Source organism: Cupressus sempervirens, chromosome 5, assembly GCF_028749045.1.
Source record: "Cupressus sempervirens isolate cs-2001-9-10 chromosome 5, ASM2874904v1, whole genome shotgun sequence".
Taxonomy (NCBI): domain Eukaryota; kingdom Viridiplantae; phylum Streptophyta; class Pinopsida; order Cupressales; family Cupressaceae; genus Cupressus; species Cupressus sempervirens.
Window position 1 is genome coordinate 972,914,419 of NC_143122.1, and position 13,944 is coordinate 972,928,362.

The following is a 13,944-nucleotide window of genomic DNA, read 5'->3' on the forward strand; positions in this document are numbered from 1 at the left end:
GTAAGCCTGGGCCCCGATATGAGTACGGGCACAGCCCAAGTACACCCAAGGTACTGCATAAGTGCCCAAGGTAGCACTGAGGTGCTTTTGATGAAAAAGTTGACTATGGCATTTAGAAAGACCCTTACTCAAACTTTTCTAAACAGCCTACTTTGAGTGTGAATTACTTGATAACACTTGATTGTCATGAAAATCCACTTGGGGATCTTATTTGTCTATCATCAGCTTAGTGTCCATAACCATTTTTGGCCTCCCACAATCAGATTTGATCAGTATCCAGAATGGCAAGTTGAAGGGTTCAAGAAAGTTTGTCGTCTTCACATTGTCTGAGCTTCCAAAGTAGCCATTTTCAGAGATCAATATTTCACCATCAGTTGATTGTCATATTAAATGGATTGCTGCCCACAACTGTCTGCATGTTATTCTACCCTTATGCAATTATTGGTGGTTTTGGAGCTCTTGCCATTATACAAATTCAGCCTTTTGGATGTAGAATTAGTGAGCACCATTAAATGTAGATTTCTTTGCAAGAACAAAGGACAGGTGGGAGACAAAAGGAGGTTGTTCACATGTACATATGTCCTATTATGGCGGAGGCAAAAAGGAGAATATAAGTGATTGTATTGTAAGCACTTCTTTTGTTGATAATGTAAGTTTGGCCTCTACTCGTGGTGAAATTTTTTCCCACAAGGATTTCTATACATATATCCTGTGTTATGTGTTAATCTTATGTGGCTGATTTATGCCTTATTGGTGCAATCTTATGCTGATAATAATCACTATTTATTGTTGTTATAAGTTCAAATAAGATAGGTTTATTAAGCATGATATACAAGCTAAATTGCGGCAACATTAAGAAGGATCTAATCAAGGTTTTCCACATTAAGACAACTTAATTTTCATTTTTGCATACAAGTTTCTGATTTTCATGTTGTCGCTATCCAAGCCTTGTATCTCATCCTTTGATTAGTTTACTAGATAGAGAATGATCTTCATGACGTTTGGTATTGAACCTATTTATTTCCCAGCAAGATCAATAGACATAAGTAACTGTAGAAAGATGGCATCAAAAACCAATCTTCACACAGGAAAACAACCTTAGTTTCCAGAAATTTTCAGTTTCACCAGGTAGCAGCATGCTTTAGACAAAATATAACAAATAAGATACACAAACAAAATACTGTTGAAACAGCTCAACAGGAAACTAGTTGAGCATAAATTCATCTCAATGGAGGACTCAGGTTGTCAGACCACTAGACAGCTATCCTGAGTAAAAGATGAAAATGATCGCTGCATAGTTTCCAAAATCAGTTTTACCATCAAATTAACAATAGTTTCTGCATATCATGGGAATATGTTAGTCATAGACTCATAAGACAGAAACAGCCTAAGCAAAACCTGCTTCTCAAGAAGTGGGTTTAGGAACCTGACTACCTGTTCCAGTTCTAGTTAAAAAGTTACAACCTATGTGATACCTCACTATAACACCCTTTATAGTGGCCTCTATCCCTTTTCTCCACAAATACAGAGCCCTGAATTCATGCCTAATACAATTCAATCCATTTTCATTGGGGAGGATTATAAAATCTAATCTCACATTATAAGAAAAATAATAACATGATATGGTACCTGATTTGCTGATTGCTAATTTCACATAATAAGGAACGGGATAATAACATGATATATCATATGGTACCTGATTTGCTGATTTTACGAATCACAAGGTTTGCCTGATCAGCCACATAAATATTTCCCTTGGCATCAGATGTGAATGACTTCGGATGTTTAAACTTAGCTTTTGTGAACTCACCATCTGCAAATCCTGAAAATCCATTTCCCGAACCAGAGAATAGTTCGACCACATTATCCGTTGATTCTGTTCAAATAGAATCTCAAAAGTTAACTGTAACACAAATCAGAATAAGCAAACCAAAAATAGAAATTTATACTTTTAAGGATCTTCACTTCAGATTTTGACGCACACTTATTCGGTTTATAAACCCTTAGATAGAAGACACGCATATGGCTCTGTATGCTTGTTAATCTTCTTATTGTAACCAAATCAACCTATCTAAGACACTATATTCTCCCCCTAGATCAATCAATTATTGTACTCTCTCTCTCTCTCTCTCTCTCTCTCTCTCTATATATATATATATATATATATTCATGGAGCAAAAAAGGGTAAACCAGAGAAAGTTGGAACTGATAGCACATGAAGATTAATAAATGCTCAAGACACTAACAACTTAGCTGAAGCACAACCAATTTTCAGAAGATTGGATTTAGCTAGAGAAGATAATAAAATAAGGCATGGACTCAAGAGACTGCATTAATCATAAATAATGGTAATTCTGTTCACAAAAGCATACAATCAAAAAGGGCTTATAAAGTTATAAACAAATTCAAAACATTGAATTTAGGTTTACAAGTAAATAATGTGGATCTTACTATGCAACTAACTAATCAAGAAATCAACTGGAGTTTGGACATTGGAAGATTTTGTGGGGCATAATGGATGCAAGGAGAACCTTATTTTATTTATATTATTCAGTGTTTTATTGCACAAAGTGAGAGATTTAAAACAAGAAGCAATAAGATCATTAAGCTCTCTTGAAATTTCCACAAAGAAGCTGAGAAGGATAAATTGAATAATGCTAATCTGGCAGCATATGACTGAATTCTCACATCCTTATACAATAAAGACTTCATCAAGATCTTTCAACAGTAAAGCTAGCATAAGCAGACTGGGAAACCCAAGTGAAACATTAGATTCAAATTGATATATTAAAATTACTATGTGAATTCAGTGAATTACCAATCAGCTAAAGACATACGATTATGACTTAATTGATCAAGTAAGAATTCATCCGCCAAATTTATTAATGATACAATGATAAAAAATCATATGAAGAATAAGGTAAACCAGTTATAATTTAATTATCATCGATTAAGAATTAATTATGCAGTATGAAGAGGTATGAATTCTTATAAGTGACATGAATTAGAGAAAAGATATGTCTTTTGATGCTCAAGAGATGTAACCATTCAGTCATACAAGCTGTAAGAAGGCATTTTGATCTTGGAAAACAGGTAGCAGCAATAACCCTTTTATACATCATCCAATTGGATCTGCTCATATCGAGCAATTGCCTTCTTCGGCAGAATTTGGTTGCAGGAGTTTAATTAAATATCAGAGACAGTACCTTTGTTATAGGCAAACATCAATAGAGACCATACACAGAAAGATTGTAATTGTTGCAAGATTATAAACCCCTACTTGGAACAGCAACTAAATCACTGATAAATCAATATATCAGGTATTGCAAGGATTCAAAGATTGTATCTGAGATAGCAATATTATTGCTATAAGTGATATATCAGTTCATCATTGCATATAATTAAAGATCATATCAGGAATGGCAATCTAGTTGCTATAAGCAATTGTGGACAAGGTTCATAAGCATACTCTCCATTGATAAATCAGACATCGCAAATATATTTGGCATCAGAGTTAATAATCAACTTGCAAAATCATAATTATATCAGATATACCAGTGATCAAAAATCATTTTACATTCATTAAAGTAATTAAAGGACTCGAAGGAAAGAAGTCTCTTCAATTGGATTGCAAGGTAATAGTCCCTATTTCCAGGCTTAGTGAAAATGGGGACCTTACAATTGACTTGATGCTAAGAAAGGTCCAGCTGTCCCTCTTGCTATAAAAACTTGAGGCGAGCCCTGAATTTGAAAAAACACATACCCATAGATAAATAGTTTGGAGACAGGCTGTGAATGAGACAGGTCAGCTTCAACCAGCACAAACAATTTCATCAATGACTGATATGAAACTCCATGTATCTTCTTTTTGGATTGGTGTTAAATATATTTTAATAATTTGAATTTCTAGAAAGATATGAGTTTGCTAGGATTGAATTTTAGCATAAGTTGTGTGAATTTTCACCATACAAATCCTTTTCCTTTTAGTATCTTAAAACATTGTTTGGTTTTTTCAATGTCTCAAGTTGGCCTAAGTTTATATTATGTTTCTCTTCTATAGATGGATCATGGTTTAGCTATTGTGATGCAGTGCAAGCCAGGAGAATCCCCAAAGGAGATGTCCAAACCCCTAGCAAATACCCACACAGCAGAAATACAACAACAAGCAACAACAATGCAAAATCTGATACCAAATCAAAACGCTTTATTCATATAATAACTGATCAGATGTAATATGCCCGGTTGTAAGGCCTTCTGAGTAATTACAATACTAGTCCTGCAAAATCCCGCAAGATCCAATTACCACACGCCAATGCCAACTAGTCTAGATCCACAACTAGATAAGAGCACCAAGAAGAATTCACACTTGTACCCTCAGGTTCACCAAGCAATCCTTTGGTTCCTAAGTCGCAACCCTAGCTCTTCAAAATTTGCATCTATTCTTCATCCCCTGCTCCAAGCTGGAATGAATCATTGTCCTCCAAAAAGACTCTACAAGACCCCTTCTTATACCCAACTAAGCCACAAGTCGGCCCAACTCTTTACAAACTAAATTAAATCACTTACATTAAATATAGGTCGAGCAACAAGTCAGCTACAACACTAAATTAAATAACCATACATAAATTAAATGTCAAAAGTCGGCTCATAGACAAGTCAGCACCAACAGAAACCAAGACCAAGCCGAACACCAGTAAGTTCCCAAGCATTGCCGAGTTCCCAGACCATGCCGAACACCAGTAAGTTCCCAAGCATTGCCGAGTTCCCAGACCATGCCGAACACCAGTATCTACCGAGCTCCACAACACTTAAGCAAAATCCCTCTAAAAATGTAGGATTGCAAGCAAGCCTAGGATGCTCTTGCATCAAACACACCAGGTTCAAGAGGATGTTCTAGAAACTGGAAGAACGTCTTCTGGGATTCCACATAAATCCCAAATTGGTTCTTCACATACATATCCTCCAAGTCTTCAACTTGTACACTCTTTCCCTTATTCTTCTTCTACTTCTTCACATCCATCCTCGGTGTACTACAAGTCTGCTTTCCATGCTGATCTCCAACCTTCTCAAAATTTGCCAACTCAACTCGACTGCCAATACTTAGGTTCCTCCTACCGAGCTCTCCATTTTGCAAAGGAATCAAGGAAAACTTTCTGCCAGCTTTCTCAATAGTAAACACATTCTTGACATAATCATGCATAGCCCTGCAATCATACTGCCAAGGTCTACCTAGCAACACATGACAATTGTCCGTGTCCACAATATCACACAACACTTGATCCTTATACTGCCCAATTTGAAAATCAACAAGGCATTGCTCCCTCACTTCCAAAGCATGTTCACCTTGCATCCAGCCAATCCTATAAGGATAAGGATGTCTTACTCTCTTCAATCCAAGTTTTTGAACCATCTCCTCAACAATAAGGTTATCAGTACTACCACCATCCACAATCACCTTGCAAACTTTACCACCAAACTTACAATGAGTCCTAAACAAATTAGTCCTCTGACAAGGATCCAATGTCCTCTCCCCAACTAGTACTCGTCGATCCAACAAACTTTCTCCTTGCTTAGGCTAATTGTCTTGAACTACAACCTCATTCACAACAACAACTGTCCTACCAATCCAACATTCAAAAGATCTATGCCCTTCTTTCCCACACTTGAAACAATTACCTCTGAACTCACCTCTACCTGTCCTCTTTTTCTGATTAGCAGGTTTTGGTTCACTTTCAACACTCGGTTTAGCTTGTGCCAAGCTATCCTGCTTCTCCTTCCCCCTAGCATTACTTTGACCTTTCCTCTTCAACTTATCCTCTTCCTTCAGGGCATACTGATAAGCATTCTGAATTGAAGATATATTTAGCATACCAACCTCATCCTAAATATCAAATCTCCAACCATTAATGTATTGAGCTACCTTTTCCTTTGACAATTCTCTGTGGCTAGGCTAAATAGTCAACTTGTAAAACTCCTCAATATAATCTTTCATAGACATATCCTTCTATTTCAGATTTTGCAATCTTTTAAACAACTCAAGCTCATAATCAACATGAATGAACTTAGCCTTCAACTTATTTACCATCAATCTTCACCTGGTGATCTTCATTTCACCTTCCTTTTCTCTGTCTCTTTGTAATTCTTTCCACCAAAGATCAACATGTCCTTTCAGCTTAGTTTGTGCCAACCTCACTCTAAGTGGATCCTCCATATCCTCAAGCTCAAACTAGTATTCCAATTCACCAATCCAATCAATCAGGTCTTCAAGAGTCAAAATACCTGAGAAATTAGAAACCTTTGTCTTATGCTTCAGCTTCAACTGAGATCTAGGTCTAGAAAATTGACCAGCCCTAATTCCCATAGGTCTCTCCACACGATCAGTTTTGTCCTCACCACTAGATCCAACAATTTCAAAGTCTTCATCAACTTCCTCATAACTACTTTCAGTGCCCATATGCCTAGGTACACCACCTAAAACACTTACAATTTCAGCAATCATGTCACTCTTCATCAATGCAATCTCAGATCTGAACTCTGCTCTTATCTTCTTTAAGATTCTTTCTTCCACAGTATCACTAAGATCCTCAATTGCCCTACGGTCCCATCTTCTTGGAGGCATCTTCCAAAATTTTAGCAAACCTTAAGCAATAGATCCATCAATCCAGAAGATTAATCAGCCACAAGATCAACATTCTCTGTAAGTCCTGGTGTAAACTAGCCCAACTTCGGTGATCTGTCCACACACTTAGGAATAACCTTTGCTCTGATACCACTTGATGCAATGCAAGGTAGGAGAATCCCCAAAGGAGATGTCCAAACCCCCAGTAAATAACCACACAACAGAAATACAACAACAAGCAACAACAATGCAAGATTTGATACCAAATCACAACTCTTTATTCATATAATAACTGATCACATGTAATATGCCCGGCTCTTCAAAATTCGCATCTATACTTCATCCCCTTCTCCAAGTTGGAATGAATCATTGTCCTCCAAAAAGACTCTACAAGACCCCTTCTTATACCCAACTAAGCCACAAGTCGGCCCAACTCATTACAAACTAAATTAAATCCCTTACATTAAATATAGGTCAAGCCACAAGTCAGCTACAACACTAAATTAAATACCCATACATAAATTAAATGCGAAAAGTTGGCTCACAGACAACTCGGCACCAACAAAAACCAAGAGCAAGCTGAACACCAGTAAGTTCCCAAGCATTGCTGAGTTCCAGAGACCATTCCGAGTTCCACAGACCATGTTGAGTTCCCGAACTATGCTGAAAACCAGTATCTACCGAGCTCCACAACACTCAACCAAAATCCCTCCAAACATGCAAGATTGCAAGCAAGCCTAGGATGCTCCTACATCATATTGCTCCTCAAAATGTATATGAGAGCTGAAAATATGATATCCCCAGGAAAAAATATTATACAAAAAATCTCATTCTCAACAGCAGATGCCTAAACTATATATGCCACACCATACTAAAATGGCATTATAATAGATACAAATCACATCATTGATTTGAACCTGGGTTATCTTGATGATAACGGACCCCACTTATCATGCAGCCTTGGCTCATCAGACTATACATTGAAAAATTAGTCTGCAGAAGACTAGTGCTTTTATTCAGCACCACATTCCGAGACAATTTTGGTAATCCGGTTGCAATTGAACTTCTTCTGACATGGTTATGAATTGTACCGACAACCCAATGACAGAAAAGGGAGATAGAAATTACCAATGTATGAGATTAGAAAGATAAGTTTCAGAATAAGATTTGAGCTGAGGAGTTGCGATGTTAGCATCAAAATTAAGACAAATCAAATATGGGTAGGAATTCAAAATCTGATGTAATGTAAATCCAACACCTTAAAAATCATCTCCTCTATAAACCTATCCTCATACAAGGTCTTCAATTCATCAAACCCAAGCACTTCAACTCTCATCTCTATCAACAAATTTGTTCTCCTACTCAATGCATCAGCTACCTTGTTTGACTAACCATTCCTATGCTTCAAAATAAAAGTATAACTCTGCAAGAACTCAACCCATCTCATGTGTCTCTGATTCGACTTACCTTGACTACTCAATTATTGCTACACTCTATGATCACTATGCAACACAAATTCCTTCAGTAACAAGTAATGTAAGATTTATGCTTCTGGGTAAGCTTGTGTGGATTGCGGAAATCTTATTATCATAAATCTTACCCACACAATCTTACCCAGAAGCATAAATCTTATTATCATGGATTGTGGAAATCTGTTATCTTTAAACAAGTAATGTATCAATTTCTTCAAAACTTGAACTATGTCAAAAAATTCCTAGTCATAAATTGAATAACTCCTCTTGGCATCATTCAACTTGTCATTGTAAAAAGCAAGGGGTCTACCTTCTTGACTCAATATTGCTCCAATTACATTTCCACTTGCATTGCAATTCACTTGAAATACCTTAATGAAATTAGGTAAAGTCATTATTGGTTGTTCAGTAACTTTTTGCTGTAATAATTCAAAACTTTTACCTGCTCCATCTGCGCACTTGAAATCCTTATGAATCCCTCTCATAGTCTCTATCATAGGATTACAAATAAAACTGAAATTTCTAATAAACTTCTAGTAAAAACTAGTCAATCCATGAAATGGTCTAACTTCTCCAACACTCTCTTGTGTAGGTCATTCAACAATTGCTTTAACTTTCTTAAGATCCATCTTCAATCCTTCAACTAGAATCACAAATTCCAGAGACACTAACTCTTCCTTCATAAAAGTACATTTCTTGTTTTTAATCAACAATTTCTCTTCCTTCAATCTTTGCAATACTTGTCTTAGATGCAACAAATGCTCCTCTTGGCTCTTATTGAAAATCAAAATATCATCCAAATATTACAATCATAGTTTACCTAAGAATTTCTTCAATACCTCATTCATTAGCATCATAAAAGTACCAAGTGCATTGGTTAATCAGAAAGGCATAACCAACCACTCATACAAACCCTCATTAATCTTGAAAGCAGTCTTCCATTCATCCCCCTCTCTGATTCTAATCTACTTATAACCACTCTTCAAATCAATTTTGATAATTATCTTGCTCCACTCAAACAATCCATTATGTCATTCATCCTATGTAAATGAAACCTATACTTCACTTAATTTTGTTTATAACTTTGGAATCAATACACATTATCCATTCCTTATTCTTCTTAGGTGTGAATACAACAAGTGTTGTACAAGGACTCAAACTTTCTCAGATTAATCCTTTTTGCAACAATTATTGCACTTGCTTGTTGAATTTTTCATTCTCTACAAATGTCATTCTATGCAATGCCTTATTTAGTAAACTTGCTCCCAAAATTAGATCTATACAATAACTGATAGTCCTAACAGGGGGTAATTCAGTAGGTACATTATCCAAATGATGTCCTCAAACTCTATCAATAACTCCCTTACTTCCGATAGTTGCTCATCTATTGTTCTTAAATTATGTTTCTGAGGAATAAAAGCAAAACACATAATCTATTTCTTCAAGCCATCTAAAAGTGTTATTCCTTCAAGTAAACAAATTCATACTCCAGAACAACTTACATTCTTAGAATCTTCTACCAAAGGTAACAATAATTGCTTAATACCATTAGCCATAATAGTATACCTATTCAATCTACCATCATGCATTGCTTGTCTATCATGTTGTCATGGTCTACCTAACAAGATATGGCAACAATCCATCAACATAATATCACAAAGAACTCCATCATGAAATGACCCCATTTTCAATTTCACAAGACATTGTTCGCTTACCAGAACCCATAGTAACATGGAGATGCTTTGCCCCCTTTTCCCTAAGTCTTAGAGATGGGGACACACCCAAAACTTGGGGACTCCTCGCCGGCCCCTCTATTCCCTTGTCCCGCAGGGCGATGTAACTATGCCAAAACCTTATGATCATCCTTGAGCCATGCAATCTGATATGGCTTCAGATGCTTCATTATTGGCAATTGCAACTTGGTAACTAACTCCTCTGATGCTAAGTTATCTAAACTTCCTCTATCAATGATGACTTTACAACAGTTTGCTACAACCTTGCATATGGTTTTAAACAAACTTTCCTCATCGTTGGTTCTTGATCAGATTCCTCATTACATAGAGCTCTTCTAACCCTTAGAGCTTCTCCATCTTCCAATTTATTCTTTTATTTGGGTGACTCCTCTTTCAAAAATGTGTTTCTGCTACTGCAACCGATCTTGTTTGAATTCTCATGAATGCACTGATGTAAGAGCACCTTGGGTGTAATGGCAATTTTGCATCACCCAAAAATATTTCAATTTTTGTCTTTTCAATGAGGATTATTTCAGTGCAGAGTTGATATTTGTGAAAACTTACATGGAGGTTCATCTTAGATATATTAGCCCGCTAGTTCAGTTTCATTGGAATACCAAGTGTATTGGTGAAGTTATTGAAAAAATTTCGTACAAAATCTTTGAGCTCAAATTTGAAGGCGTTAAAGGCTCTGAAATGAGTTCGAACCCCAACTAACGATACTTAGGCAATTGTGGCATTGTAGTTCATAAGGTGTCATTTCCGAAAAGTGGTTATAATAGTTAATCAAAGCTACAATTAAAAAGTTATGGTCTTTCAAAGTTGGGCTAACTAGCACAAAAAAAAAAATAGGCAACTCTAATGTAATAAAATATTTAAAATTATAATAATTTAGGGTCGGTCACCTCAAGGGTTAGGGCTAAATTTTTAGAACCTTCTTGGGCGGTTGAAAATTACCTCTATAAGAAGGCCCATAGGGTTGTCTAGGACAAATCTGGGTGGTTATTGGTGGCTCTGGCTTACAAAAAAATTGTACGAAAAACACCCATTTGGCTTCGCCTATTGTATTTCTAAAATTTGTAATTCCATACTTTTGGAGATAATAAGAAGCTCATTTTTTGTTCTTGCAAATTGTTTTGGTTTCTCTATTTCTATTATGTGTCTGCAATATTAAGGGGAATACCCTGTTGGAATAAGTATATGGGAAACAAGATACTGAGAGCGAGGGGCGGAGGAGGGTGAATCAAAATTGCAAACTTTTCACTTCAAAACCAATTTCATAAATGTTTGATCATAAGATATGATCTATACTGTGAGGGGTCTGCGCTATTAAAAGCTTAAAAGGCTATTAGGTCTCATCTTGTTAGAGGATTTTACACTCACAATGAAGTAAGGACTTTGTTAGGAGGTTTACATAGGACTGCTAAGACCACTCTGTTAAGATATTTAACATATCTCAATTAACAATAATTGATTTAGTACCTGACTCTTGGTTTTCCCTGTAAGCTGATCTTGGGTCTCCTCTTTACTGTATCTTTGATCTGATCTCGTAATCTGATAACTTTGTTCAGTCCTTCACTGTGCTGATTGCTCTCTGTCTGATCTGCTTTCAAACTTATTATTTGTTTCTTCTCATGCAGAAGGATACTCCTCCTCGTTTGTATTCACACATACATACATACACATATGATTCTAGGGTAACAATCCTCCTTAAATAGATATTTTATGATAGTTCTAGATCTTGATTGACAACTTACACTTCATCATCTTTTGTCGTTTCTATCCCATTTTCTACTTAGTTGAATTGCACGTCTTGGGATCATTACCTTCTGAAATGACGCATGATCATCTTCTTAGATGGCTCTACAAAAATTAAATATCATAGATAAGTCAAACTTATATGTCAAAATTGAATTACTTGGCACTTGAAATCTCTAATGCTCGGTCATGTATACTTCTTCATGCTATGACTTGGCTTCTATATACCTATTTGCTCGGGGGCATTGGCCTTAGCCCTGCTACCTTGGCAAAATTGTTTGTGCATATAAAAATCTATATCTACAATTAAACATACTTCATCATAGTATTTATCAACAATTGACTTAGGAATTCTCATTCTAATCCTCATCTTTACCTTGAATTCTTTAAAGTAGTTGTCTATTATTGCTACAAAATTTTCTCTCAATTTGTTGATTAAATCACTTATTTGTTCCATAGTTGTTCTATTCCTTTCCCATGTAACAGTTCCAATAGTAGGAAAATAATTTTGTACATAGAAAAAAATACAAACTAATAAAGATCCAAACTTACAAGAGGTGTTCTTCGCTTTCCTCACTTCCTCTAAATTTTCTGTAAGTTGGTGAAGTTGCAACTCAGAAAGATTTGAGGGGATGAAACCCACAAATCTTCATTGTTACAACAATAAAGTTAATCTATTGAGGTTACAATGTTTGATCATAAGATATGATCTACCCTGTGAGGGGTCTGCCCTGTTAAAAGCTTAAGAGACTGTTAGGTCTCATCTTGTTAAAGAATTTTACACTAATAATGAAGTAAGGGTTTTGTTAGGAGATTTACATAAGACTGTTAAGACCACTCTGTTAAGAGATTTAACATGTCTCAATTAACAATAATTGATTTAATACCTGACCCTCGGTTTTCCTTGTAAGCTGATCTTGGGTCTCCTCTTTACTATATCTCTAATCAAATCTCCTAATCTGATAACTTTGTTTAGTCCTTCATTGCTCTGTTTGCTCTCTGCCTAATCTGCTTTCAAACTTAGTATTTGTTTCTTCTCACGCAGAAGGGTACTCCTCCTCCTCTCTATTCACACATACATACATACACATTATTCTAGGGTAAGAATCCTCCTTAAATAGATATTTTATGAAGGTTCTAGATCTTGATTGACAACTTACACTTCATCATCTTTTGTTGTTTCTATCCCATTTTCTAATTGGTTGAATTGCATGCCTTGGGATCATTGCCTTTTGAAATGACGCATGATCATCTTCTTAGATGGCTCTACAAATATTAAATATCATAGATAAGTCAGCCAAAATGGTTTACATATGTGTTTGTGTCATTACAAACTTATATGTCAAAACTGAACTACTTGGCACTTGAATACTCTAATGCTTGGTCATGTATACTTCTTCATGCTATGACTCGGCTTCTATATACCTGTTTGCTTGGGGACATTGGCCTTAGCCCTACTACCCTTGGCAAAATTGTTTGTGCATATACAAAATCCGTATCTACAATGAAACATACTTCATCATGGTATTTATCAACAATTGACTTAGGAATTCTCGTTCTATTCCTCATCTTTACCTTGAATTCTTCAAAGTAGTTGTCTATTATTGCTACAAAATTTTCTCCCAATTTGCTGATTAAATCACTTATTTGTTCCATAGTTGTTCTCTTACTTTCCCACATAACAGTTTCAATGGTAGGAAAATAATTTTGTACATAGAAAAATATACAAACTAATAAGGATCCAAACTTACAAGAGGTGTTCTTCGCTTTTCTCACTTCCTCTAAATTTGTTGTAAGTTGGTGAAGTTGCAACTCGGAAAGATTATAGGAATGATCCTTCTTCACGATTTTGTAGCCCAAATTCACTGCTACACAGGGTACGATGTTCAACCTGCTAGATTGATAAAATTTGTGTGCAATCACATGAATAGAAAACTCAATTAATAGGTCCTCAATTCCATCAATTGACATACCATGATCATTCCACTTTGCCTTGGTCAAATTTTCAATTTCATTCTTCCTTCCGCTTCTAATACTCTTTGGCCTATCCAAGATAAGGTACCCAGTTACCCTGCGAATGATAGCCTTGTTTATTTTGATTGGCCCATCTTCTAACAATATTTTCATGTCATGTATATGGCTGAGCACAATCTTTATCCATTTGACTTTAAAAGCCTTTGAAAATCCTAGGGTATGGGTTAGCCCTTTCTTGACAACGATCTTGTATTCATCCTTCAAGATTCCATCAACGCATAGCATATCATAATTTGCTCTAATCTCAATCTTCGATTTCTCCAACTTTGCATAAATAACATGATATTAAATCTTGAACAGTCAAGACTCTGGGCAGCATTGATGGCAA

The 13,944-nt window shown here is 35.9% G+C and overlaps 1 protein-coding gene across 4 annotated transcripts in view; it reads right to left on the reverse strand.

Annotated features, from left to right (window-relative positions):
- LOC149559192 (uncharacterized) overlaps positions 1–13,944 on the reverse strand; it is a 34,226-nt gene that overhangs the window by 8,502 nt on the left and 11,780 nt on the right. For all 4 annotated transcript variants that reach the window (XM_089833117.1, XM_089833118.1, XM_089833119.1 and 1 more), the window contains exon 3: positions 1,697–1,876. In XM_089833117.1, the coding sequence (XP_089689243.1) occupies positions 1,697–1,876 (180 nt within the window). The remainder of the gene's footprint in view (positions 1–1,696; positions 1,877–13,944) is intronic.